This window comes from Sparus aurata, chromosome 19, assembly GCF_900880675.1.
Source record: "Sparus aurata chromosome 19, fSpaAur1.1, whole genome shotgun sequence".
In the NCBI taxonomy this organism is placed as follows: domain Eukaryota; kingdom Metazoa; phylum Chordata; class Actinopteri; order Spariformes; family Sparidae; genus Sparus; species Sparus aurata.
Window position 1 is genome coordinate 15,169,087 of NC_044205.1, and position 27,464 is coordinate 15,196,550.

Sequence of the window (27,464 nt, forward strand, 5' to 3'; positions counted from 1 at the left end):
CCAATGTAACCAGACATCTGTAGCCCGCCCCTCATTCTTGAACTGGATGTTTCAAAAACTGTTGCCTACATCACCCACAGTGCAATTTAGCCACTGAGTGACATCATTGGAGGACAATTTATTTCTCCTCTGGAGCCACAAAATGCTTTATACTTCTTTTTCATATATGCAGTCGTACTCACCAAGACCTGTGAACACACTTTAGTGTGTAACAATGGTGGAATTACCCTTTAAATCTTTTGTCTTGTTTTGATTGACAGACCCTTGACAGATGAAATTACACACTGCGCGTTTCTCGTGGTCAAAAGCGGAAGAGGTTGGGAAGCTTTGATTTAAAAACAAGTTTAATTCATAACTTTAAGCCTTCTGGCAAAATTAAGTTTAAATGTATTGTGTATATAATTGGGGATGAAAAAGATATAAGATATTTTTTTGAAGAAAAACAAAAAAATAAACACAACAAAAAAAAAATGGCATTTACTCCCAACGGAATACAATGCAGCGTGGCCTCACTGGCCATTTGAATTGTGCAGTCTAATGAAAACACAGATCTCCCCCACACACACACACATAAACACACATAGAGAGTGTTTGTTTGTGGGCTTCTCAAGAGCTGCCATTATCTAAATGACATATCTTGATCATTGCATAAACAACTCATAATTACAGATAAACAAATGAAATTAGCTTTATCATTATGTTGGGGCTATTTGGCTGTGTGCGTATGTGTGTGTGTCTGTGTTTAGTAAACGGCACAAGCGTGTGTGTGTGTAAACGTGTTGTCTGTGGCGCTGGAGGCTATAATTTGTTTGTGTGCGTGAGACGCCATGTCAGGGGTTTTTATATGTATCCAGTAGATTTATGTTTGTACGTGTGTGAATCTTAATGCGTCTGCCGTTTAATGACCACAAGAAGACCAATACACCCCCCTCCACACACCCACCCACACACACACACACACACACATCCACTTTACAGAATGGTCTCAATAGTAAATGAGCAATAAACAGAAAAAAACCTCAACATTTTAAGACAATGCACGAAAGAGACAGAAACTGTAACAGAGCAGACAAGAAGCAACTCAAGCAGAAAAGATAATGTCGCTCATAATTGGGCGCCGCCGCAAAACTGCTGTTTCACCGCCGCATCGCTCACCTTCGCTCTGTTTGTAGAAGGCGGAGTCACTGCCACAGATGCTGCCATCATTGTCGTTGCCGGTGCTTCCCTCGTGAACGCTGCTTTCTAAAAAGGGGGACAGACGAAGACGTCAGATAAAAGCCTTCGAAGTGACGCCTGTCACAGGAATGCAAATATACTGCTCCTATCATACCATATAATAACGAAGCTGCATATTCCTTTGCACTGCTGCCACATTAAAAGTAGGTTACACCGAGCACAATGCCACCAAATCTCCCTTTTGTGCTCTTGTCAACTGTATTCCCAACTCCATTTTGTCATCTTGTCAAATTATATTGTTTTGTTTCTTCTACTTTGTGCCTTTCCCCATTGTGCATAAAACGAAACAAAATGACAGTTGAAAGAGAAAATGACTAATTCCTTTTGCCAGTCAAACAAATCACATCTTGGCGCTCATCAGAAGCATATTCTCAGCGCACATAAGCATCACCACGCAGTGTCACTTGTTGTATGTTTTCTTTATAACTCATTCAGGCCAAGTCTCTTGCGAGTTATGTGCTATATTTGTATCTCCAAAATCTAGAGTTACAGCAAAGACGAGCCGGAATGGAAACGTTCTGATTATAATTCTGAGACAGGTCTGCCTAAAGAGCCGTGAAAGCCCAGAGTAGGTGTAGCAGTTACAACATCACCGCCTTCAAAACCACACATTCCCTTAGCGGCCCATTAACTCCTGTTAGACATCTCTCCTGTGGTTAACATTTATTGTGGCCCTCTCATCAGTCCAGCTGTAAAAAATGAAGCTAGTGTAAATAGACACGCAGCTTATTAAGAAGACAAACTGTCAGATGGGCCAGGAGAGGGATTTGTCAGACCACCAAGGTGGAATCTAACGCTACTGAAAAGAGGGAGGTGTGACTGGCCGCACTTCAGGCGCGTCTCCGCTATTAAACACAAGACTAAAAACTGGCTTTGTGCAGCTGTTAAAGTGTGAGATTCAGCGGTGGACTCAGGCATCAGCGCTCAGAAAGTCATGATATATTTAAAGTGAAGAAAGTGCACCACTGGAAATGCACCCTGGAGGGCACTATCATGTTTTATTTACCATAGGGCATCCAAAATGGCACTTTCACTGCACTTTTTCAAACATGGGTGCACACCAGGGGGCAATCAGCCCTCCTGGTTGGTGACTGCTCAGGCCTTTGAGAGCTGACTAATCAGAGCAGACTGCGTTTTTAAGGAGGGGGGCTTAAAGATGCAGGCACTAGAATAGAGCCTTCCGGCAGAGGGTGAAAAGAGGTGCTGCAGAAATGGACAATATGAGAAAAATAAGGTTTTTGAAAGATAAACGTGAAACACATTTTAAGTTGCAAGTAGGAGCCTGAGAAGCAGCATAATATGTGATCTTTTAAAATTGAGCACTTTCCACCTCTGGTCCGCACATTAGCGCATTACTCATATACTCAAGATCCCCTGCCCAAAACGAAGGCCTGTTCCTTCTGCCCCTGCTGCTGCTGACAAAATTCAAACGCAACCAAACTCCATGACTCCCATCTCTGGCCGGTCTCCTTGCCTCCGACATTAATCGAGTCAACAGTGTCCTGTTGCTGCTCCTGTTTCGACAGGCTGCAGTTTCTGGCTGAGTGCACAGAGACAGCCAAACGCTCGCGGTGGTTTGGTGCGGCTTCAAGGAGCCGGAGCCACTCACCGAATTCTGCCATAGCTGACTGTAACATGGCCAGGAATACAGCCTCATACACAGTCATCACTCTTCTACACCGCAGTGTTGTCATTGGATGCAGACTTGGTGTCTCCCACAAGTGAACGTCTTAATAAAATACACATATTTGGCAAAAAACAGCAGTAAACTTAATTAAATGAGTTCAGAATGGGTTTAATGAGCCCAGCAAATGGAAGTACGAAATGGGCAAACAAAACACTAATACATCATACATGAAAGACGCTGGAGTTTTTCTCCTCTTTTTCCCTTGACAGCAGCAGTAAGACATCCAGCTGTCAGATATGTTTTCTATTTCAGCTTTACTGCAAGATAAACTGTTGTTTGTCAAAGCTCTGCGACGTTTGAGTGCAGCGCCTGCGAGCCAGCAATCACAAACTCTTACATTGCTTCAGTATGACATGCAGTGACATGCTGTACACTCAACCACAAAAGACAACTTTTGATGTCTCTCTACACATCTCACTACAGGCAGCAGCTGCCTCAACAGCAGCTTCACCCGAGTGAAGTGTTCGGTTTCCATTTACAAAGCCCAGTCCTCCCAGTCGCGGCACGGTGTAACAAGTCCCCAAAACCATTACATGCTCCAGCCGTCCTTCACTGCCACAGTTGTCTCGCTGCTACTCTGACAGAGCTGTACTGTTCTCGCTTGGTTAGAGCTGAATTATCGTTCCTGGCGGTGTGGAAGGGGGACAATAGGTGGGGAAATTACCTGCAGCAGCCCAGGACAATGTAGACACAAAAAGACTGCTGTCAGAGAAAGTGAGCCGCTTCCCAAGAATCGCACACACACAGGTGGGGCAGCATGCACGCACACACACACACAAACACACACACACACACACTGAGAATGACAAAGGAAAGGTGATACACAAATACACAGGCCGAGAGACCTCCTTGGGGACTTGGTATCATGATAATTCATCCCACAGCAGCACTGGCGGCACTGTTTACATACCAACATCCACCTCTGTCACAACAGCCTGTCAGTAGAACTTGGCCATGTGTGAGATATCCCAAAGAGTGTTGCTGTCACCTGTCAGTCATATAGATGTAGCCTGCAGCAAACTGTTCTATATGCAGGACAAGCAGGCAGGAAAATGCGCCAGTATGTTACTGCGATCACACATCAGTTTATTAGCTTTCGTATTAGTACAGGTTTAAGGTTATACTTTAACACGGCAGGAATTTATTTCCTATTTACAAGCAACATTCAGCGATTCTTTTTTTAAAGCATGAAGGATATGGCCGGAATCCGAAAGTAGCTCGAAACACATAGGGGGCAGCATATCATCAGAGAAACCGACAACTGCTGCTCTTTGCTACCTATCTGTGACTGTAGCTAGCTGATTTGTGTAGAAGAACTACATACCAGATGGAAAGATGGCGCCATTCAGATATTAATGGGAACCGCTCGCCTAGCGCATACACCCCAAAACGTTTTCTGGCTTGTGCATTTACCTCCTGGTTAATGTGGCCAACTGAGTACGCGTTGAGAGCAATAAAACAACGCAGTGAGCTGAAAGACGCTACTGAGCTCCATAGCATCACAGCCAGTGAGCCGCTTCAGATGGAATACTGTCATTTGATTCTTCTTCGATTACAGCTGCTGTAAGTAAAAGGATCTTAAGGCTGTCACAGGTCAGATGTAACACTTCAGACAGCACTCCTGATTTAACGTGGGTAGACGATGTAGCTGGAGCGAATTTACAGCATTTTCAATATGACACAAATGGGTCGTTCTTTCCTTTCGCGCCTGCAGTCCACCCATGAGTCATACGATACAGTGACTAGTGTGACACAACAGAGTGATGCATTTGTCATTAGCTGGCCCTGAATGACACTGCTGCCTTGTCACTACAGAGATGATGGAAGTAACTGTACTGTGTGTGTGTGTGTGTCTCCAGTACAATATATTCCTCCTCACGCGCAACTTCTGCATTTCCTTGCCATGACCATCGTCTCACCTTTGTACCTAAACACTTCCCACCACTCAGGGGAGTGGAGGAGAAAATCGCTCGATATCGCCATGGTTACCACACAGACAGCAGCAGTGGCCTGCTTCTGTGTCTGGGTGTCTGCACACTGCAGGCGAGTGTGCAAATGTATGTGGAAGAGAAAGGAGGGTGCATTACTGTACCTTCCTATAAAGAGAACAGGGCAGCTGTGGCTCAGGGGTAGAGCCAGCATGTTGTTAACGGAAGGTCGTGGGTTCAATTCCCCTGGTCTGTATGTCAAAGTGTCCTTGGGCAAGATACTGAAACCCCAAACTGCTCCTGATGTGCTGGTCAGCACCTTGCATGGCAGCCACCGCCATCAGAGTATGTATGTATGAATAACTGTTAGTTGCCTTTGACAAAAGTGTCTGCTAAAATGTAAATGAGAAAGTGGAAAACACACCACACGCACGATTTGGGGTTTCTTTTACTTGTTGACATTAAAACGTAACTGACTTGTTTTTCTCAATGATTAATGTGACATTTAAAGAAATAATTAGTCCAATTCTATTGAAGCAATGTTTATCCAACAATGAGTGCAAATCAAAATTCTGCTGAACATGTGTTTACGTTCATTTTACGCCACAGGACAGTAGAACATAAGCTTTGTCCAAAATAACTTCATGATTTATTATTTCCTTTATAATAGTCAAATATTGTATTGAGTCACATAATAGTCATTTGTAAATTTACCATGAATAATGCAATGCTTCTTCTTTCTTGGCATCATTGATGTCCCTGCTGAGGTGTAAGGGCCTTAGCTGGATGGTGATTCTTTAAGCGTTTTCTCCTTGTTCATCTTCTTGAGGAAGTGGCGGATTCTCTTCCTCTCTTCTCTTCGCTTTTCTAGTCAGTGACCCTGGGCCTTGCAACAAGTTTGAGTGCCTCTAAAGGAGAAAGAAGTTCCTCTTCCTGCTCCTTCAGCTCTTCATTCAGTTGGCTAATTTCTCTTGGGGGGTCCTGACCTTCCTCTTCTTCAGGTCCTGAGCTTGGTCGCAAATATGAAAGGTTCAGCTAGAAGGCTGTGGTTTGCTTTTCTCTAATTAACTCGTGGGGTCGCTTTGAATGCTCTGACTGTCATCTGAATGCAACATTTTCTACCAACATGATTTCTTGACAGTTGAAGGAGAAAGAGATAAGGAGGCCAGATGTCACATTCTCAGGACGAAAATGCAGCTGGTTCAGGAGTATTAGTAAAAGAAAAGTCCAATTCAGTTTCAAGTAAACATTCATAAAAATCGCTCATGAGGTTAGAATAGAATATTAGCATTGGCAAACACCCGAGTCTGCTGCAGGACACTTGTTGGACCTTGTCGTGGCTTAAAATCTGACATCCATTGAAAAGGTTCCATCTCATCTTGAACTGGAGCATCTGAAGATGAATTCAATACACAACATGTTATGTTGTACTGAAGTTAGGCATGATGCAAGATGAAAAAAACCCTGAAATGGTTTTCTTCACTGCCATTTTGACCGTGAGCCTGGTGGAGATCTGCACTCTAGCGGCACTCTTCTAGCTATATTTTTAAAGCTCTACCCACTGAATAATACGGTTCGATGGGACCATTTCACGCAAAAAGAAGTCTGAAAATTATCTGTTGTCTCACCCGGAAAAAAATGCGAATAAAATGTTTTTACGTGGGGGATGAAGTCGAGCAAAATAAGAGTTTCACACAGAGAGAATGTGTGGTGGCAAAAAAAAAGTAGAGTGTATAAATAAACGAGTCAGTAAAGCTCCACTTAGAGCTAACATTCCTGAAGTGCCAGCAGCAGCAGCAGGAGGAAGGAGAGTCCAGACGGTTTCCTTTCAATTACAAGGCAGCATCTGGCAGCACACACAGTCTCACAAACAATGTCCTCAGAACAACGGCTGAACCGACTGGATGTCTGCTTGCATCACGACTGGCTGGGAGGTGGTGGAAAGTAAACAAACCCGCTCTCAGTTTATTTCTCCCCCGTTATCTGGGAGATGAAAAGTTTTACTCACCTTTTCGCGGAGATCATTTAAATCCGTCATTAAAGTAAAATCTACAAGTCAAATGAGATAGACTGAGCTTTAGGACAAAACTGCGCTCTATTGAAGTGAATTCTTCTTATCCATACTGACTGTTCAGGTGGCACTCGCAGAATTGACAAGTGTGTGTGTGTGTGTGTGTGTGTGTGTGTGTGTGTGTGTGTGTGTGTGAAGAATTAATTGGTCCCCAGGCTAACATGGCCTTTAAAGTTCAAATGATGGAGGTGGAATTCGAAATGAAGGAGCACAATGTCTCCAGTAATTAGCAGCAGCCTTTAAGTGTTTCATTTTTTACATTTTCCCAACGTGACTACTGTCACCTGCGGGCCACAGTGGCTGACTTAAAAAAAAAAAGGAACCTGATTGGACTAATCCTTTGTAATGCATGCACCTGGGCAAGAACAGCGCTGTGGAGAAAGACCCTGAACGCAGCCTGAAGCTATAACAAGTGTTCACAATGCCGCTGAGAGAGGAAGAATGAGTCAATCCCACATACAACAGGAACATAAAAGAACCATTTTTGGAAAAAGCTCTATTATAGGACGATCAATGTTGGATGGTTGAAATGGCGCCACTGTGAGATACATTTTTTAAACTAATTTATGTCCCAAATGCTCCAAAACACAGAAGGTCCAGCTGCAATAGGTCATGTTATAAGTACATCTCCTTCATTTGACACACATTTGTCCATGAACGCAGGCCGGCTGACATGCGTACTTGGATTTACAGGACCACACAAACAGAGTCAGTTGGACTCTTGACACCAACCTGGTCCAAACGGTGGCTCTGGGCTCCTGTTTAACATTCTGCCCTCCGAGCCCTGCAGACAGAGCACTGTACACTTTGAGTCACCAAGCGTTCGCCTCAAAGAACACAGACAATGAAAAAAATTATCCGAAAAGTGCTCAAGCCATATTACAGTTGGTTTTCTCTCCCGAGGCGCTTTGAATGAAAGCTTTGAATGAGTGCAAATCTCCTGAAAGAACCTGGTGATTCAGGAGGTCCTTGTGTTTTCTTACTACACTCCGCTTTCGCTCACAGGAGCAGAACAAGGTCACCGTTTGCATTGTCCTGGCAGTGACTCACTAGATTAGCCACATCTAACCCACTGCACCGTTATTCATTGTTAAAGGTTGAGACAATTTTTGGTAAGTAACCACTCACTGGACAGAAATGGATCAGCGGCGTAGCGCACATGACATCACAAGTGTGTAATACTCATGCAAAATCATTACTCCCTATTCTACTTCAGTGTTTCAGTTATGAAATAATGCTGGACTTACTCATACTCGCCAAACCTTGAGACCTAAAAATTACGGAGGACTCTGACACCGGAGCGTGGGTCTGGTAGTCCTCCCCTTTGAATTTTGGAGGCTTTGTTCCCTGCATTCTTTTGAAAGAAAGTGACTTTTAAAGAAGGAAAATAAAAAAAACAAGAGGCTGGTTGTGTTGGACGGCTGGTTTGTCAACAGAATTACACAAAAACCTTTTGAACATTTGTCATAAAACAGGGGAAATACAGGAGGACTGTAACCCCGGGAGGTAGCCAGTGCAGGAAAATCGGGAGGGCTGGTATATGATCCTTAAAGTATTTAGTTTAATTGATATTTGCTCCCAAGAGATGCAAAAAAAAGTCTCCATTATCTGACCTTGGTCAGTCCACACAAAGTGGTAGAATTTTGCAGCGGATTGTTCAGCACAACACAAACAAAAATTGGGCCAAAGACTTTCATAAATGGATTTGAAGGCCGTCGGGAGGAGTGCAAACCTTAATTAACCCTGAACAATGACCCCATTTGAGAGGTTGCAGCGTCTGTTCCCTAGTTTATGTTTGTTTATTCTTTTGGTTTCGGGTTTGATTTTCCAACAAAACAGCCCGTAAATGGGACGCCCACATGTCAGACTTTGACACGGGCTCGTAAACGTAGCACATGGGAAACAGTCAGAAAAACAACCCGTTCTGATCGCCATCAAAAAACATCAGCTGACTCATACACCGACAACAATCAGCCAAATGCACTTGTGGACTCTGGAGTGGAAACGCAGCCTGTCAACTTTGGAAATGCAAACAGAAGCTGATGAAGTGTATGTTTATCTCTTTGTCTACTGACCATATTTTCCCCACATCATTTATTTGATCCTTTATTTTCACGCTTTATTTTGTAGCCAGGAAAAAAGCATAGATCAGAGTATTTTTTTTTTTTACCTCTTCTCCCATCTTCAGTAATCGTACTCTAAAGACAAAGACTTTTGAAACCTGTCTTCCCAAATTACAAAGCACATCACTGCATCCTCTGATGCCATCAGGTGTTGTTGAGCCTCTGCCCGGGGGTATTAATATAAGACCAGACACATAGCGCAGACGCACGCACACAAGGACATCATCTCTTCCCTTGTTATCTTCCTGAAAAGACGATCGCAGCCCTCAAAGCTTCAAAACACTGCCTTGCTTATCCTCTTGCCTCTCCAATCTCACCAGCGAGAGAATAGCATGTTTAAAGGCGATAATATGTCTGAGCATTTCTCGAGTCAACTCCGTCTTACTGGAAAGGTAGGAAGCCTCCCACGGACATCTGAAGGGATGTGACAGCGAATACAAAAGGACAACAGAAAATCCCCAGTTTGAAATGAATGAGATTTAAGTGTAGAAAAAAACAAAACATATAATGATTTGATATTTTCGAACAGACTCATCATATTGTATTTCACTGCAAATTTTTAAGACGATATACCATAAAACCAGAGAGAAAGTGGTGAAGTATTAGTAGCCAGCGTGCTTGTATTGATTTATCATGTTACACCCCACACGACTTAGAGACACACACACCCAAGACAAAGCGCAGGAATACAGTGAAAGAGACAAAAGTAGAGGCGAGGTGAGCCATATCTGAAGTCCTCAATTAAACGTATACGTTTTTTGAAAACACAAAAAGTTCACTTTCTCGGCTGTAGCTTCACATTTAGCGTACAGACACAAGTGTGGTGTCAATCTTCTCATCGTACTCTTGGCACCAACGCTAATTTGTTTCCAGGGAATAACCTAACAAGTTGACCGATCCTAAAGATGTGCTTAGACACTTCTGACACTGTTCATTCAGTTCATTTCATTAAAAAAAAGATGATACATGTTCACTGTTCAGGACTCATAAATATATATGAGTTAACACAACGACTAGCACATTCATTAGTTTGATCTCATGCTATACTGGCATTATTTACTGATTCAATAGGTCCTCGGATGAGTGCTCGGCTTCCGTCGATGCACCTAATGAGGTGCTTCGATCAGTTATGAAACAAAAAGCTGCTCAAGCAAATAGCATTATAGACGAATCATCCCGTTTAAGTCGCTGTTCGTGCTCTAAAATGTTATTTGGTCCTCTTTACAGAATGTGGTCAGCAACACTTCATCCATGTTTAATGTTAAAGCTCTCCGGGGGCCACATTTATCACACACGGACGACGGCGCCGTATTTGTTCCAGGTCACACAGGAGCGTTACTCTTTGTCCACCGGAGATGATGGACATGAGAGTACAGATAGCTGGCTCTCCGTTCTCATCCCGTTGGTTTGAAGGTCACACTTTCTCTCCGGGGAGCCGACAGATGTAAAACAGTCACATCTCTCTCGCCGACTGTCGCGTTCAGCTGCCATTTCACACTCGGGCGGAATTGATTTCGCAAGCATCGGTCCCTCGGTGATAAATGTAAAAAAACTGAAACATTCTTTACTAGCAGACGTAAAGAGGCAGCCGACATTTCACATGTGGGTTTATGAGAGTGTTTTAGCATTCCTGCGGCTGCCTTTCTAAATGCATGAGGAGAGGAGACCCGGTGTTGAGTCTCAGGGCTACACAACAAAAGCTTCCTCTCTTGGAGCAAAATAGAGATGGTGTAACATCAGTTTGCTAATGAGCAACATCGTTATCTAATTGAATTTTTGCCGATCTATCGCTGATTTACTTGCTGAACCAAAATCTCATTATATTCTGTCCAACTGAAAGCGCAGACGTCTTGATATACATGATGATGATAATCTGTTACTGTTATAGACTTGTTAAAATGTCTGACACATCCCATTATTTGCAACAAAAGAGGTTTCAGAGTGCATTTTCTTTCAAATAAATTCAAACTTAATCATATTTTCGACAGCTCTGGCCTCGGCTTTTCACAATTTTTCACAATCCCCTTTAATTCAATCAGAAATATAACATAAAAGCGGGGGAAGGATGAAAAATAGGGATAATTTCATGGAAACACAGACAAGAATACATAACATGGAAGAAAAAAAAACAGATACCAGATCTTTCCCAGGCAGTAAATCCGATGCTTTTCTGATACACACAAGCAACATACAGAACCTGCACATGCACACACATAACAGTATATCCATAATCATATGGCAAGTCAGCTAGCCAGTTAGCGGGAGCGGCGATGCGAGTATTTGAGAGTTGGAAGCGTTATAATCCGTCGGGCTCATGTGAGCTGAGAGACCAGCAGCCGAGTCACATAATCCTTCCATCTCCACCCCAGATGATGTAAGAGAGGATAGGAGAGGAGAGGTAGAGGAGAGGTAGAGGAGAGGAGAGGAGAGGAGAGGAGAGGAGAGGAAAGGAGAGGAGAGGTAGAGGAGAGGAGAGGAGAGGTAGAGGAGAGGTAGAGGAGAGGAGAGGAGAAGAAAGGAGAGGAGGCTGATTAGGGTGAGAAGAGTGGGGAGGAAATGAGAAAACAGGAGATTTAGCAGGAGATTCATTTTGTGTACACAAACACTACAGAATAAGCTTTGTGACAGCAGCGATCGTTATTTTCCTGGTAGAGCGTCCTATTGCAAAATGGTTGGTAAAATTAAGTAAATAAAATGGGAAATGCATTCACTGCTGTATTTCATCTCTTTGGTTCTGTCTTTCTTACACTGGAGACAGCATGTCTGATGGATACAGCATTGCCATAAAACACCCATTAACCAGAAGAAATGCTGGAATGTCTCTGCAAAACCATCGTTGGTGTTTCTTTTCTCATGTGTTCTGCGCCTACGTCTCCATACCTTTAGGTGGCGGTAGTCTGTATTCATCATTCAAAAAGAGAAACTGGAAAACTCTGGATGTGCAAACTGTTGTTAAGAATAAACAGCGTTTTTTGACACCAGTCTCGGTGATATAGACACTATGATGAAGAGTTGAAAATGACACTAAGAAGAGGCAAAAACAGCACTAAATGTATGAAATTGTGGACACTTAATAGCAACATTATGTAAAAATCTGCATTTTGTGAATTGGGCTGTGACAGAGATGCCATTCACCCCATTACAAGACACTGTACCATCAACATGATTATAAAGCTGTTATTTAAAGGTAAAAGAAGTTACATAATGTGGCTTCAAGTGTCAAGGATCATTCCCTTTCTTTTGCCGTTTCTCTTCTCGTGCACTGATTTGCTTAGCTTAACAGCTAATCTGAGCCATTTCTCGCACCGACGGGCTCCGCCTCAGATTTAATGTGCTCAGTCTGGAAAAAGGGCTGACTAATGCCAACAGTGCAGTACACACAGAAACTAGCGCCACAGGCTACCACTGGTCCATGTCCTGGTATGTCAGGGCCCTTTCTCTGGCACTACAAACTCAGCTGGATATTGTCCTAATACCTCGTTAAAAAAAAAACCTGCTTTTACTGCAACTAACACAGCTGGGAAAAGCACAGACAAAGCTCTACTTCCTATGGAAACTTAAGAACGCAAATTCCCAAACATCCAAAACTGGCATGATTCGTGAGTGGCCCAGGACAGGAAGGCTCCAAAGTGGCTGATTAAAACCAGAACATCACTGGGACCCATCAACAGAGCATCGGTGACATCGGAGGAGTGACATGTCTGCACGGAGCCCAAAGGATACTAAAAGACAACAACCACCCCAGCCACAGTCTGCTCACCCTGCTGCCATCTGGCAAACGATACAGAAGTATCATCTGCTGTACCACCAGACTGCGGAGCAGCTTAATTCCAGAGGCTGTGAGATCCCTGAACTCATCCTCTACACTCCATTGTCTACAATAGATACAGCAGGACTGAAGGACTGAATCATTATTGTATGCTCTTACGCCACCACCACCCTCTCGACCTCCTTACATGAAAGTCAGCTCATATACAATCATATGGAACACATGACATCTACAGATTTGTACAAAAATGTGCACGTGTTGAGCAAAACATGTAAAATGTATGTTATTTATAAAAAACATTTCCAGCTCTAAAGCCACTTTATGTTACCACCACTATTATTTTTGCAATGTCCTTACTCTTTATGTCTGTATTATCCGGGCAGTGCAAACACATTTATATCTCCACTTGCAGTTATGTTTTCAGGTTTTTATGCTGCAAAAAATACTTGCGGACCAATAAAATACCCAAACTGAACTGACAGACCATGTTATTAGGCTCCATTCTTAAAAGCTTCTTTCTGACCAACATATTTTTAGATTCAGAGTTGTGCCGGCTTTCACAATGGGTAGACGTGCTGTCTGCAAAAAGGAAAATTTAATAAAGTTCAGCAATAACACACTTACATTATAAATGTTCTGTGTGGGTTGCACAGAAGCAGAAATAATGTCTTATTATTGTATTAATTCTGTCTATATCGCTCTGGCCGACCACACCACTTGACGCCTTATGTATAAAATAAAACGTCACTTGTGGTCACAGTTTTCCTCAACATCCTCTCATTTCACCCTCGTCCAGCTCTGCATCAAGTCTGCTCTGATTTATCCCGTCTGTGCTCCCTTCATCCCTTTAATTCCATGTACCGGGGTTTGAAATAATGCCTTGTAGCCAGCCGCAGAGGCAGACTGATCATGTTGCAGCCGGTTCAAAAAACAATGTTATCTGAAGCGGGGGAGGCTGGATAAAAGCTGCCCGCTGCTGTCCAGCAAAGGAACAATTCACTGAGGACGCAAAGTGGCCTGAGCCGCCGCAGGGATTAACTGGGCAGGACGAGTCCCGCGGGGCAGCTCACCCGCAGGCTGTCACCATCACGACCACTGACACATTCACAAGCACCAACACTGCTATACACACACTTTGGGAGCGCATACATTCAGACCTGCCAACATCAGGCTGTGAAAAACCCTCTTTATGAAGGTAGACCCTTCTAAAAGAACAAGAGGAAGAGGATAAACAGATGCAGGATTACAGTCTGCAGGGCGGAAGCGACAGGACGAATAGGTGAGACAGGAGGCAAATGTCAATAATCTGGCACCAGGAGTGAAAACTGGAATTGTCAGGTATGCACGTTCAAATATATGGGTGAGCAGGGTTGGGTCAAATTGAGCCTGCAATTTTTCTAATGAGTAAAATACAAACATATGTAATCTAATCTGAAGACTTTTACTAGCTTTACTACATATGGCACCTTATAATAGCAAAAATGAGTGCAGCTACAAAAATGTGAGCTCCAGATATATAATTTGTTCTCTTTAAACATCTCAAAGAAATGCATTTTAAATTCTCCGCATTGACAGTACAGCACAGGCACAAACTACAGATGTCCTGTGGGTATTCGACAACATGTGAGCGTCCCGACCCCTCAGATCATCTGAGAGGGGCTCACTCTGTGTTCCCGCGATCAAAACAAAGAGAGGTGAAGCAGCTTTTAGTTGAATATGCACTCCACCTGCGAAACAAGCTCCCTGAATACCATATGTTTGCTAAAACTGTCTGTTCATTTAAATCAGATTTTGAAGCATTACTGTCTACCGTGTTTTACAGATTATAAGGTTCATACCTTCTTTTTAATATGGAACTTTTTATTTGTCTGGTATTGCTTTTTGTTTTGATTGTCTTTCAAAAGCAATTTCTGAAAAACATCTTATTTTGAGTGTATTCCTCTGCAACTGTTAATCCCTTTAAGTTTGCCTTGGGTCTGGACGATGCTATATGAATATAGCTGCGCTGCCGAAGGGATGATTTCCATTATTTTTAAGCCATAATCAAAAGGTAATCACGTAATCCTTCACAATGTTACCATAATCCAATGACATATTTTTTCAAACGTAATCTGGGATGATAATAGTTACTTATATTTTGTAATCTGATGACATAATCCAAGTTACTGCTGAACCCTGCAGGTGCCACCGCAACAGAGAGAAAATAATGATCAAACTGCAGCCACTTTGTCACAAATTAAATCAGATGTTGTGGTCAGATTCATTCAAACTAAGTACGATAAGTGAAAATACAAATAGCTGCACATAACATTAGCCCACCCTGAACTTAACTCTGAGGATGTGTGTATTTATCTCCTTGATTCTACATACTAGTGACAAAGCGATTAAGTAAATCAGGCAGAGGGGGAAAAAAAAAACGTGTAAAACAAAGTGAGTGATCATTCAACAAAGCAAACTAATGAGCAATCAAGTGAGCTTGTCTGTGTTCACTCTTAATGTCCAACTCGAGCCACGCATATCAAATGAAGCCATTTTCATTCTCGAGCTGAGGAAGTTATATCACGTCTCTCTGGCCAACTCTGTGAAATTGCCTTAATCACAAAATGACACGATGCCGCGCAGACACAGAGGGCTGCTCTGCAATCAAAATCGTTAAAAGATATAACATATGAAAAAAGAGAAACAACAACAACAAAAGCATGGCAGTGTAACAAAGACCATGCGTGGCTGATTAAGAAAAATGTAAGAGTTACCTGGGAGATCAGAGAGCGCTCCTCTCTCTATAATGTGCTTCCTGTACAGAGTCTTCAATACCTTGGCGCTGCCGAACCTCTTGAAGCGACTCTTCACATTGTTATAATACCACTCAAGCGACTGTGTCCTTAAAATCCTGCAGTCAAGGAAAAGAAAGATGGAAGGGAGGAGGGAGGAAAGAAAAGAGGGGAAAACATGATATTAAGTCAAAGGGAACAGATGGCAAAGAAACTGGCAGGAATCAGATTTGATTATAATTACACCAGGATTATAACTTGACTTAAAGCCAAGACTCCCATTAAAATCTGCTTCAATTGAGTCTCTTTGATTATCAGAATGTAGATAACCAGACCGTATAGACGTTTCTCAGTTATGTAAAGGCTGAGGAGGCCGTTCTGAGTGATGGAATCCAATCAAAGCTGGAGCCAGTCAGGACTGTGCTTTTGTGTTGTTGTCAACTGCTATTGTTTTTAAGGTGAATCACTGGCGCTGTTCTCTCTGTGGAGGCTGTATTAAAGATATTATTTGTTCAAAGTGTTATCATGCCGGATCCAAGCTGTGTATTGTTCAGGCGGATGACTGCAATGAGGGTTTTTCAGATGTGACGTCACATCATTTTCCAGGCTTTTCCTGCTCGAATGCCAACCAATTACATAAGCAGTAATTCATAACGGAGGGGCGGGGGGTTATGAAAAGCCTTCAGAAAAGCGCTCCCTTTGCGCCAGTGTTGCGTCGGATTGCATGAAACTCTGCCAACTATGTGTTTAATCTTGCAGTCCCTGCTGCTCTTTTTGTGCTTTTTCATGCCGCTGGCGCCCAAATTGGTGAGGACAAACAAACACAAGATGACAGACACAAACACGGCCTATTCATTGCCATTTATCATTTATTATATTCACATTTTGGCTTTTTTTTCTTGTTGTGACAAGATGCTATACAAATAACCAGCACACACACACCCGAGAACATGCACATTTACAGGTTCATATAGTGTATTGAAGAGAGCGACTACTGAGTGGTACCGATGTGTGTTTCACTTTTGCAGGTATTAACATTTTTGTTCATGAAATAAAAGTATGTATCCCCTGTGCATTCATAACTACTTCAGTAGTGTATTCAGTAACAGAGTGAGTGTCCTTTGATACCGTAAGTTCACCTTTTGTCAGTTACTGTCTTTTACTTTCTCATATTTTGTATGTAACTACTGACAAAGACGTTTTAACATCCATAGGTATAAAAATCAAGTCAATATGAAGTGAATGGTTTTACACTATTTGCCCAACACAGATCATGTTTGGTTGAAACATTACCAGAAACACCTTCCCTTTAAATATAAGGCTCATATATTAATTATTCTACATTTTCTATTGGCAACAAATATCAAGAAAACACTGTATAATAATGAAGTGATCATGTAAACAAATGATGCCTGGGTTGCTAAAGCCTTGTAGACGTAGGTAATGAATGAGCTGAGAGCCACAGACAAGCTGGGAATATTGTTCAGTGTTCAAAGGTTGACAAATGGACTCTTCATTTAATCATTTCTGCTGTCGGTAAAAGACGTTTGACGAGCCAGACCACCTGAAGGAACTATCACCCAGAGTCACATCGGATTCTGCTCTGATTTTGAGTCTATTTACCTTATGGGACTATTAGCCATTTCCCACCAGTGCAATGTGGAGCAGCAGGACGGAAAATCCGCGTTTTCATCTTGACAACCATGCGAACCAGGTCTGGTGCAAATTATCCAGGGTACCGAGTTCCATTTTCATCCCCTTTCCCATCCACCCATTTGCAGAAATGTTCATAAGTACATTTGGTATTTTTTGTTTTTCCGCAAAAAATCCACTTTCTTTGACTGCCATATAACATAATCAAGAGAATATGAGCTACATTACCTTCTATCCCAGCTGCTGGGTGATCTCAAGCCCTATGTTGTCTCTGACTTAATTGTTGAGGTAGTCATTGTGGTTTGTCATACAGTAGTGGATGCTGTGAGAAGGTTTCCTCCCATTTTGACCCGGACATCAGCTTAAAAAAAAGCATGTTTTTTTTTTACATTTCCGTGCAAATTTGACAGATGAAAGTCTGTGCTTATTGTGAAAAGGCTTTTAGAAGTGGATTTACTGTATCTTCATCCCTGTTTATCAACCTGACTGTGGCAGCGATTTGGTGAGGTAACCTACACTGTTGATTGTTGGTGTGCTGTTATATTGACTGGAGGGAAAGGGAAGAGAGAGTCTGGTGAGTGCTGAGTTCAGTCATTGACCTGATTGCAAACACAAGATATACACCCCATGTTGTTGCTCGTTAGCTTGTGGCTAATGTATCGTAAAATAATCAGTCTAATTGGGAGGAATAAACACCCCTGTGAGTAATGTGAATGAACACAAATAATCCCGTGGTCAAACTTCCTTTGCTGGTAGACCATTAAACAACCACCACTGCTGATGAAAAGCTATCTGACAAGTCTCAAATGTTGATTGATGAAGTAATATTCCTCCTCTTCCGTTTCTGTCAGTAACCTTTGTATCTGGCAACTGCGTCACTAAAATTATGCAAACTCTTCATACCGTTTATGCCATTAACTGAATCTCCTCTCTTACGAAAGAGCACTGTTAGGAAAAAGAGAGTACACACAGTACATGACAGACTGTTTCAGCGTGTGTGCTCGTGTCGATGCTTCTGCTCAATGAAGAGTCAGGCCGTTGAAGGAGAGGGTGAAAATAGCCATGCTTATAAAGGGATCCTGAGTGCCCCTGAGGCTGAACGGGCTGCCACATCCATCCCTACACCCCCCTCCTTCTTAACCTCCCTCCACTCTTCCCTCCCCTCATCTTTCTCAGTGGATTTATTATCCTCGGCCTCTATCAGCTGGGCTGCTCAATGGGCCTCAGCTCCTTAATTTCATGCCACAGGTCAACCTAGTCGCTCTAATGGTAGCTGCCGAGCTCCAGCGAGGAGGCCTTGCTCTTTTATCTCCTCATGGGCCCGGGGAAGAAGGCACAGAAATGAATCTGAAGGAGCGCCGCATCGCCAAGGTGGCATCATACGAGGGAGAAATACAAATAGGTTCCACTCTGAAATGAGCTGGAGCCACTGGAAGCAACCTTTGTAGTGAAAAGGCGTATTGAGGATCAAGAGAGGGCTGCAAGGTTATGGTGGAGATATTGTTATCTGAGTGGAATCTTAATTCACTTACAAATTAAGCTGTATGCCTGCATGGTCACACTCTTGATGAATAATTGACTGTTAACTGCTAACCCTCAGCCTGCTTTACAGCTGCTCAGTTCTACCACAGTTTGTATGAAGTTGTCAAGGATAACTGTGGCACATTTAATAGTTATAACAGTGAGTCCTTGACTTCAGACTGAGTTGGACAAAAGCAGACCTAACATTTCTGGCCAGTGAGTATGGATGGGTTTGTGGGCTGACTAGATTACTTAGTTGCAGCTATAGCTTTCATTTTTACACAAAATAAGCGCTGATAAGAGTTTTTAAATGGGTGCACACCCACTAAGAATAGGCAGCTGACTCCTTTTCTAGTGTCAGCAGATACATTCTCCTTTTAATTTGTTTTGTTTTAGTTTTTTTTTTTTTTTTAATAATGAATATGTAATACTTTCTCACTTTCAAACTCAGTGATGAGTGAGTGTTGCTTCAACAAACATCCTAGAATCGCCTCAGAAAATAATTTGTGTCCACCAACTGCTCAAATTACTGTAATTTTACTTATATACATAACACAATGTGTTTACATTTTTTTTTTTACATTTTCAATAACATAACTAAGTACTTAGTACAAATTTTATGAATATCTAAGCCTTTCATTGCATTTTTGTAGCAAAGAAGGCAACCCAATCACAAATGGTCCAATGAAAACCCTGACATATGGACTAAAAAACAGAGCTCTGCAGCAGGATCAGGCTTGGAGAGGTCACAGAACAGGAGTTGGGAGTAATTCAGATGGAAGATTTGGAGAAATAGTCCAAAGCCTAAGTTAGCTGCTCAGCTAACCTAGGCTAGGACAAGCAAGATAGGTCAGATTTATGGCTTATTATTTGCATTTTCAAAAAGTAATTTTTCACATTAATGTTACATTTCATTATGAAGACTAACCACTATATATATATTTGATAAACACAAGGCAAACTTGGGCGATGAGTTCGGCTTGGGTTGCTGAAGCGTAAACCTCCTCAAATACAAGAGATTAATACATAGCTGCTAAAGTTATCCTAGCCTCAGGAAGTCAGGAAAGTCAGGAAATACTACACAATGATTGTGCTATTAGGAAAGAGGCCTTTTCTTGACAAAACAAGTAACCCCACTAAATGTAGTTAGCTAATGGCTTGATTAAAACACTGGATTAGGATACGACTGTAGGTACCACGATAGGTAGACAGACATGTTTGCATCTTAAGTTACAGAGGTTTTAAGGCTTGAAAAAAACAAAAACCTTTTTAAGATAAATGTCACCCAAAAAGTTTATTTTACCCTGTTTCAATGTGCATGCATACATGTTTTGCCTTTAAATGTAGCTGCTCACTGGTGCATTGTTCCCACTCCTCCGCCTGTCACTCAAACTGGAACAAAAACAGATGATAAGTAAATGCAAACTTCAGCTCTGGCATCTGCTCCCTTCCATACCAGCTACACAAACTTGTTGAAATTAGCCAAGCTTTCCCTTGAAGGAGAGAGAGAGGGGGGGATTTAGGACAGTGGGAGAGGCGCCTCGATGAATGAAGCATGACATTGCTTCCCTAGAGTGATCTGATCTAAAAAAGAGAGGGAGAAGGGAGGAGAGTGGAGTGGATAAGCAGAGGCTTTCAAGCAAGAGCTGCACTGCTATGTGAGCTTTGGCAAATACACATTTCATAATGAGGCTGGGAGATTCCCTGATGCTCGGCTGCTGCATGAATAAGTAAGAGGGATTCCTGTGGATGGTCTCCTGACACTGGGTCTACCCTTCGTCTATCATCGCCTCGCCTTTCCTCGACTGCGTGGATTCTTGGGAACCGACGCCTCCCTTCTCATCCTCTCCTCGCCTCTCCAGCCCTTTTGCCCTTTAAACTTCAAGAGATTGATTTGCACATCTAAATGAGGTCTAAATAAAATATAAAGAAGAAGAAGTGCAATAAAAAGTATCTGGCTTTGCTGAGTTTCCTTCTCCCCTGGCAAAGGGAACCATTACCATAATTGACTTTCTGAGCCTTCTAATGAATTGGTTCAGCTTCTGTTGAAGCTGCTGTAGGGATGGGAGCGAAGGGAGAAGAACGAAGGGTGGGGGCTGACTAACGGAACATCAAAAAGTCTCTTCTGAAGACTTGCAGAGTGACTGCTCTTGTTAATAGAGGAAACATAAAGGCAAAAATATGAGATTGTTCTCAGCTCCAGGGTTAGATCAAAGAGTCTGATGTTTGGGAAGATAAAGCCTTCGTGTTGTGAGGTCTTAATGAGTGAAAAGCTGGAGGAGTTATTATGTCTAGGACAGAGTTGCTTTGTTTATATCTGCTCATCATTGTGTACCAGGAATGAAAAAAAAAATCTATTTTTATGAGGGAATATGAAAGTTACATCAGTTGCACCAACCACACTTAAGCCTACTGATGTTATCAGGCTTAGTGATGTTCGTTCAAGTGAATACCCGCGCAGCGATGACCATTGCTTGGCAGCAGCGTATGTTACTAGAATACAGTTGTTATAAGAATGTATGAAGATATGTCAACAATCACCCACTATCTAGTTAATTAACTTTGCAGTAATGTTGAAGACAATCAGAGTAGTGAAAAGACAATTTCACGAATATTGACATGAGAAAATACATAGACAAAAATAAACCGCTGTTTGTCCAGTGGCAAAATGTTTATGTTTTTTAAAGGGTAAAATTATTGAATTAGTTAAATTATTTGTCCCTGCTTGTTAATTCGGCAAATGTAGTCATTTGTTGGCATGTACAATAATATTTCACAAACAATACACAATATGAGACATGACAAATATAAACAGAAAGCGTATGGGATGCATGTATGGGAGCACTACAAGTGTTCATTAGAAGTATTATCAAAGGAAGACCAATCCATACAAATACCAACAACCTATCACTGCGAATGGGGTGGCTTAATATAAAAACACTTTACACGGGGGGACAAGAGAAGATTTCTACATTTTCCGTACTAGCACCCAAATCCCTCAGAACAAAGTTATTAGGGGTATACGAACATCCAACAGCCAAAACAAAATGAGCCTTTATGCAGACAATGTCTTACTATTCCTACAGGACCATCAGTCGATGCTTCTACTCAGCTAACTGGTTAAAATTTGTTCTATTGTAGCCTGTGCAGCTGCTAGCATCACATATGCAACTGTCCAATGGTGCTATAAAGGAATACAATAAGAATAATGATCAATATTGTGTTTGATGATACTTTATGGATTTACGAAGAAAGGAAAAATATACCTTTACCCTTGTCCTCCTCTATAGGGAGGTCCAGGATCAGAGTATCAATAGAGGTTCAGTGTGTTGCTAAATGACGGGGAAGGTGTGGTGGGCAACCAAATTCGGTCCTATTCCGTGTAAGAAAGTAACCGTTACCATTATTCTGACTTGCTGTCACTAATCTGTTATACAAATATGTAAACTGCAGCCCAAATATGTCTTCAGCTGAAAACGTGTCTGTTCAAGAACAACTATAGTGCACTCAGCGGGGAAGGAATATTAATATTGATTCATTTGGTTATGAGGACTAGGAGGAAATCTAACTCCAAATAAGAAATAATGGCCTTTCATCTGCATCTCCTGCCGCTTCTGTGGCTGTGAATTTGAACGCTTCAGAGCAGATCTGGAGACAATTTATTTTCTATACATACTGAAAATTTCAGATTTTGTGAGAAGGATGCACAGTCCGACAAAATATGTACTTTAAAGAGAGAGAGAGAAACGAGATTGTGTGAGTCCAAAGGCATATAGATATGTATTTTCACCTCCTTGTGTGTGTGTGTGTGTTTACTAAATACAAACATGTAGGATGTCAGCTACTGTTTGCACTAAGTACTGAGAAAATGTGTGCATATTTTAGGCATCATTTTGAATATTCATTGCAGAGGTTTTCCCCTGAGCTATGGCATCTGTGTATTCCTCTAAAAGCCTCTTTTCAAAATATATTCAGCCCGGGCAGAACAGGCTGAAGGACAAAGGACAAGGTCGCGGGTCAACTGCTGAAAAGACTACAGTATGAGATTTCCGGGGCACAGTCATACCAACCTGTCGGGATGATTTAAAACAGCGTCTGGTTTTGCAGCGGGCAGGAAAACAACTCTCTTGCAGCAGTGCTTCTGCGTATAACCTTTCCAGGAAGCAGCTAGAATGCTGATCGCCTGCATGTGCCTCTGTGATTGACATTCAGATCAACAGGAAGATGCATATTTAAAGAGCTCCTCTTGGATAATGAGGTGGTTAGAGGTGTGTTTGTGTCCATGCACTCGTTCTCCCTCTTCTCTTATTATTTCCCTCTGCCTTCTCCCGTCTTCTGCTGGAAATGTCCTCTGCGAAAAGCACACTTTGACTGTATACAAGCACGGTCTATAGAAAACAGTGTCTGTTCCTACAGCGGTTGGCAGGCTCTCCCATGCAGAGCAGGGAGTCATTAAATGAACAGACGTATACAACCGGAGACACATTTGCATGCAGTGTGTGGTCCGCAGCAGTTTAAAAACGCACTGTTATTATTGTGTCTCCAGTATACTGCAGCATTTTACCTGGAAAGCTACTGCAGGTTCACAGCAGGGTGTTCTCCTACATCTACTTCACTAACCCACGTCTTTAAAAAGTCTCAATTTAAGCAATTTTCTTCCCTCTTACTCCTACTGGCTCTCTCTTTAAAGACCTAAAGCTGTCATCTTTACTCTCCGCTCCCTTTTCTCTTCTCTCTCTTCCTCTTTATCACCCGGCACTCTTTTCAGACCTTCGCCATCCACAGGGTGTTACAGATGAATGTGTCGGCAGCAGGGACAGCCTGTGGCACTGTATGGATGACTGGAAATGAGTTATATTGGGACAAAGTGCTCACATGGTGTCTGGTTTCCTAAAGTAGCAGTCTTGAATTTTAGGAATTAATATGTCAGATCTAGTTTATACCACGTACGCTATGATTCAGTGCTGAATCGGTATTGATTTTTGAATGTCCTTAAAGGAGACCTATTGTGCTTTTTTGTTTTTTTCCCTTCTGGACTAAGACATGTTATAAAAGCGAGAGCCTCAAATTGACCAGTGCATGAAAAAATAATGCACCTCTGAAAAGTAAGTTCAGACCTTGACCCTCATCTATAGGTTCAGAAACAAACATATCAGCTAAATAATCAATTTTCTCCATTAGAGACATCTAATATTCTCTATATTTCTGAAATGTTATGTAAAACTCTCACTCAGGGTCTAATGGCATTTCTTTCATAGGGTATCCTGTTCTAACCTTCTCACCTCTGACACCTGATATAATGGTATCACTGCATCCTGAAACAGCACTAGCTCACACTGTCGCCACTGTAGATTCAAGGATGAATGTAATAAGAGTATCAATCTGCACCTTTATCATTGTCCTGTAATACAATAGCCTGTTATTCTACTTCTCAGCAGCTTCTGGGTAACCACACTTTTTGTGACTTGATTCTGTGAAGCATTTGTCTCTGACAAGCAAATAGCTAAAACTTAAGAATGCAACTCAGAACAAAAAGAGAACTATTTGGTCTTTTGGACTTTGTTCATGAGTTTGAAATCTGTATCTGTTTCCCAGTGGCTACAGTCTGAAGTACCAGTATCCACAGTTTGTGTTATTGTTACTGCATGGAGTAGAATATAATTAACATTCGGGGAGGTGACTTGTTTCAAATAAAACGAGAGCATCCGCACAGTAGTGTAATCTGGCCTTTGAGTCAATTGGGTTAGGGCATGGACCCAAATTTGGCTCCTGTAACAGCTGGCCAGATGTCACATCATTTGCTGTTGTTCTGCTGCACATGTGGGTCATTTAAGGATGGAGGTCCGCTCATGATGACATCAGATATGGGTCATTTTTCAACATTCTCTAAATGAGATCACAAAGCTGCACAGACAGGTTTTTTCTCAGGCTGTGGTACATTTACATATATTTCCGTGTGGATGTACTGTATAGAGCATATGGGGAAGTGAGATAATCTGCTCTCAGCCTCCTGCCTCTGCACAGCCAGAGGACCACATGGGATTTTAAGGGGAGCACGCAGAGAGGCAGAGCTCTGCAGCAGCCCAGCAACGTGGGAAATTCAGCGACAGAATAGACTGCGGTTACGCTCTCCACCGCTCCGGTCTTTCTCCATCTGGCTATTCTGTGAGGATAATGAAAACGGCAGCTCCCCGCAGCCCTTATCTGAGCAATTACATGGAGCCAAAATCATGATATGATTAGAGGTTGAAAGCGGCAACTGTCTGTAAACAAAATTAATTTGTCAAATATGTTGAGAGAGAACTACAAAGCCCATGGTGGTAATTAAATCTCAATAAGGTGGCATGACATTGTGGGTTTTTTTTGAGGTCACTGTCTGAATGGGAACCTTGAATTTATCCCTCTTAATGTCATCAAACACCTCGGCCAGGAAATGAAAATCCACTGAAATAACAGGATTTTAGAGCTTACACAATGGGTGAACAAGTGCGGAAGCCCTTAACGTTCATGGGTCGAACATATTATTAACTCTGTTTTAGAGCGATAACAAGTTCACAAAATCATATGTTATTTATGTCATTATTGCGGGCAAGGAAATGTTGTTTTCCCGATATAACAAGATAATTTCCTCGAGCAAATAACCACTCTAGCCACCTACTCCTCACAGGTCTCTCCTCTCTAAAAGGTCAGTGTGGAAACAAGCACTACATAATGACACCGATCCCTACAGCAGTCATAATGCAGATACTCTCATATCGAATCAACAGGTTAAACAATTAAGTTCATATGGCTGCAGAGCAGTGTCTATGTAAAGGTCCATTTTAAGTCATTCTCTCATGATAAATTATCTTGTTATCTCTGGTAATTAGCATTTGTTGTTTATAACTTGTGACTCTCAGAAAACATACAAAATGTAACAATTGTCAGGGGAAAACAGAGGGAAAATAATGTGCTTGACCCATGATCATTTAGGGCTTCCATACACAAGAAACCTTTTTTTTTAATATATTATTTTAATATTAAACATTAATGTGACCTGGAAGAAGCTACATGTAATCTGATAAATGGCCTGGCATTGTGGGTAATGTAGGCAAGAGGTTTTCAAAATCACTCCACTGTCCGAGCATTGCACTCATTGCTGACAGTTTAAAAGTAAATTATCAAAATTGAGAGATATCCCCTTTTTTATTCCACATCTTATATCAAAACCTGGCGCCTTGATTACCCACAATGCACATACTTTTTTCACGTACACAGTAGCACTCCCCTAGACATGTAAAACACCCTTTAATGCGTATTGGTAGAGTTACCCTTTAGAATATATATGTTTTAATTGCAAATTTGCCAAGCTGTTGACTGCTGTGTAATCAGATGGTTAGTCATCCTTACTTCCAGTGTATCAATCAATAATAATGTGTCCTGCAGAGATTTTCCCACCCCCTAGTCTTTGTAAGCTCAGCAGGATAATAACGTCAGCGGTATGGAGGTACACACTGTGCAAAATGTAAAATCAGTCAAGGAGAATGAAAGACAGAGGCATTGGGTGGATGTCATTAACCTGATCTAAACCTTGAGACATCGTGCACAAGTCACTTTGAGAGAAGGACAAACAGGACAATGAGGGAATGGCTCGCTGAAGCAGCCAGAGCCCAATGTACTGAAGTGTCAGTCCTAACAGCCTGTTAGGGAGCAGAGGGAACCAGCCTGACAACACCAGGCTACATATACTGCTGTCACCTGCTGATACTGAGGACAGGAGCAGCAGAGGGGAAAGAGAGCACACAGGAGATATAGAGGGAAGGGATGACACAAAGAGCAAGTTAAGAATAAAGGTCATTGGTTTGATTGGCACGGTGGAGCCCCGGCATATGGGGGCATTTGTTCCGTGGGGTCTATTTTTAGAAGTTCTGTTTCAAAGCACACCCCTGGTCCATGTAATCCATGTGAATCGATCCTCAATGGAGGAGTGAGGAAAGGCAAAGAGTCCGTCTTTGGCTGCGGTTGCTCTTTTAAGATTTGTTTTTTAGACTATGTGTGTGTGTGTGCCAGATAAGCCAGAAAGCTGTGAAAGCCTTCTCACAGAGGAACACAGTGTATGGGAAGTGTTTCTCAGAAGGTTACAGAACGGCTCCAGACATCAAGGCTTGACACTTGCGGCAGGCGGCCCCCTTCTAAAGCGGTGTCCTTTACCGTGAGGCTGATTTGAATGGAAATGTAAAAAGTTGGATGCTCAATTCCTGTTTCGCATGGTGGTAAACTGTCTGTAAGGTGATCGCTGCCGGAGCAGATGTGAAAACACTCCCCAGATTAGAGAAAGGTCTCAGGTTGCCTCTATGCTCCAGACAGCATGCACGTCCTCGGCTTTAAAGACATAAATGCACCAGTGTCGTTTATAGCTTAAGTGGAGCTTTATTGTTCTATACACCAGCATGCAGCTGAATAGAAATCGGATTGACACTGAGTATTTGTAGAGTTTTTTTTTAAGTGCAGATTGTTGCCTGTCAGAGACTAAAACGCTGCAGTTCTCTGCGTCTGACATAAATGCAGACTAAAGACTTAGACACACTCAGGCTTTAAAACCCCATATCCACAAATCTGATCACTAATACCAGCATGTCTGGCTCTATCTTGCAGGGACATATCATGGTTATTATTAATGGAACTGGCTGGAGGAGACCATCTCTTTTTCCTCTGATGAAGATTAA

At 42.1% G+C, this 27,464-nt stretch overlaps 1 protein-coding gene across 4 annotated transcripts in view; it reads right to left on the reverse strand.

Moving 5' to 3' along the window:
- myripb (myosin VIIA and Rab interacting protein b) overlaps positions 1-27,464 on the reverse strand; it is a 132,512-nt gene that overhangs the window by 21,525 nt on the left and 83,523 nt on the right. For all 4 annotated transcript variants that reach the window (XM_030398662.1, XM_030398661.1, XM_030398664.1 and 1 more), the window contains exons 4-5: positions 15,568-15,704; positions 1,156-1,242 (exon numbers count right to left, since the gene is read on the reverse strand). In XM_030398662.1, the coding sequence (XP_030254522.1) occupies positions 1,156-1,242; positions 15,568-15,704 (224 nt within the window). The remainder of the gene's footprint in view (positions 1-1,155; positions 1,243-15,567; positions 15,705-27,464) is intronic.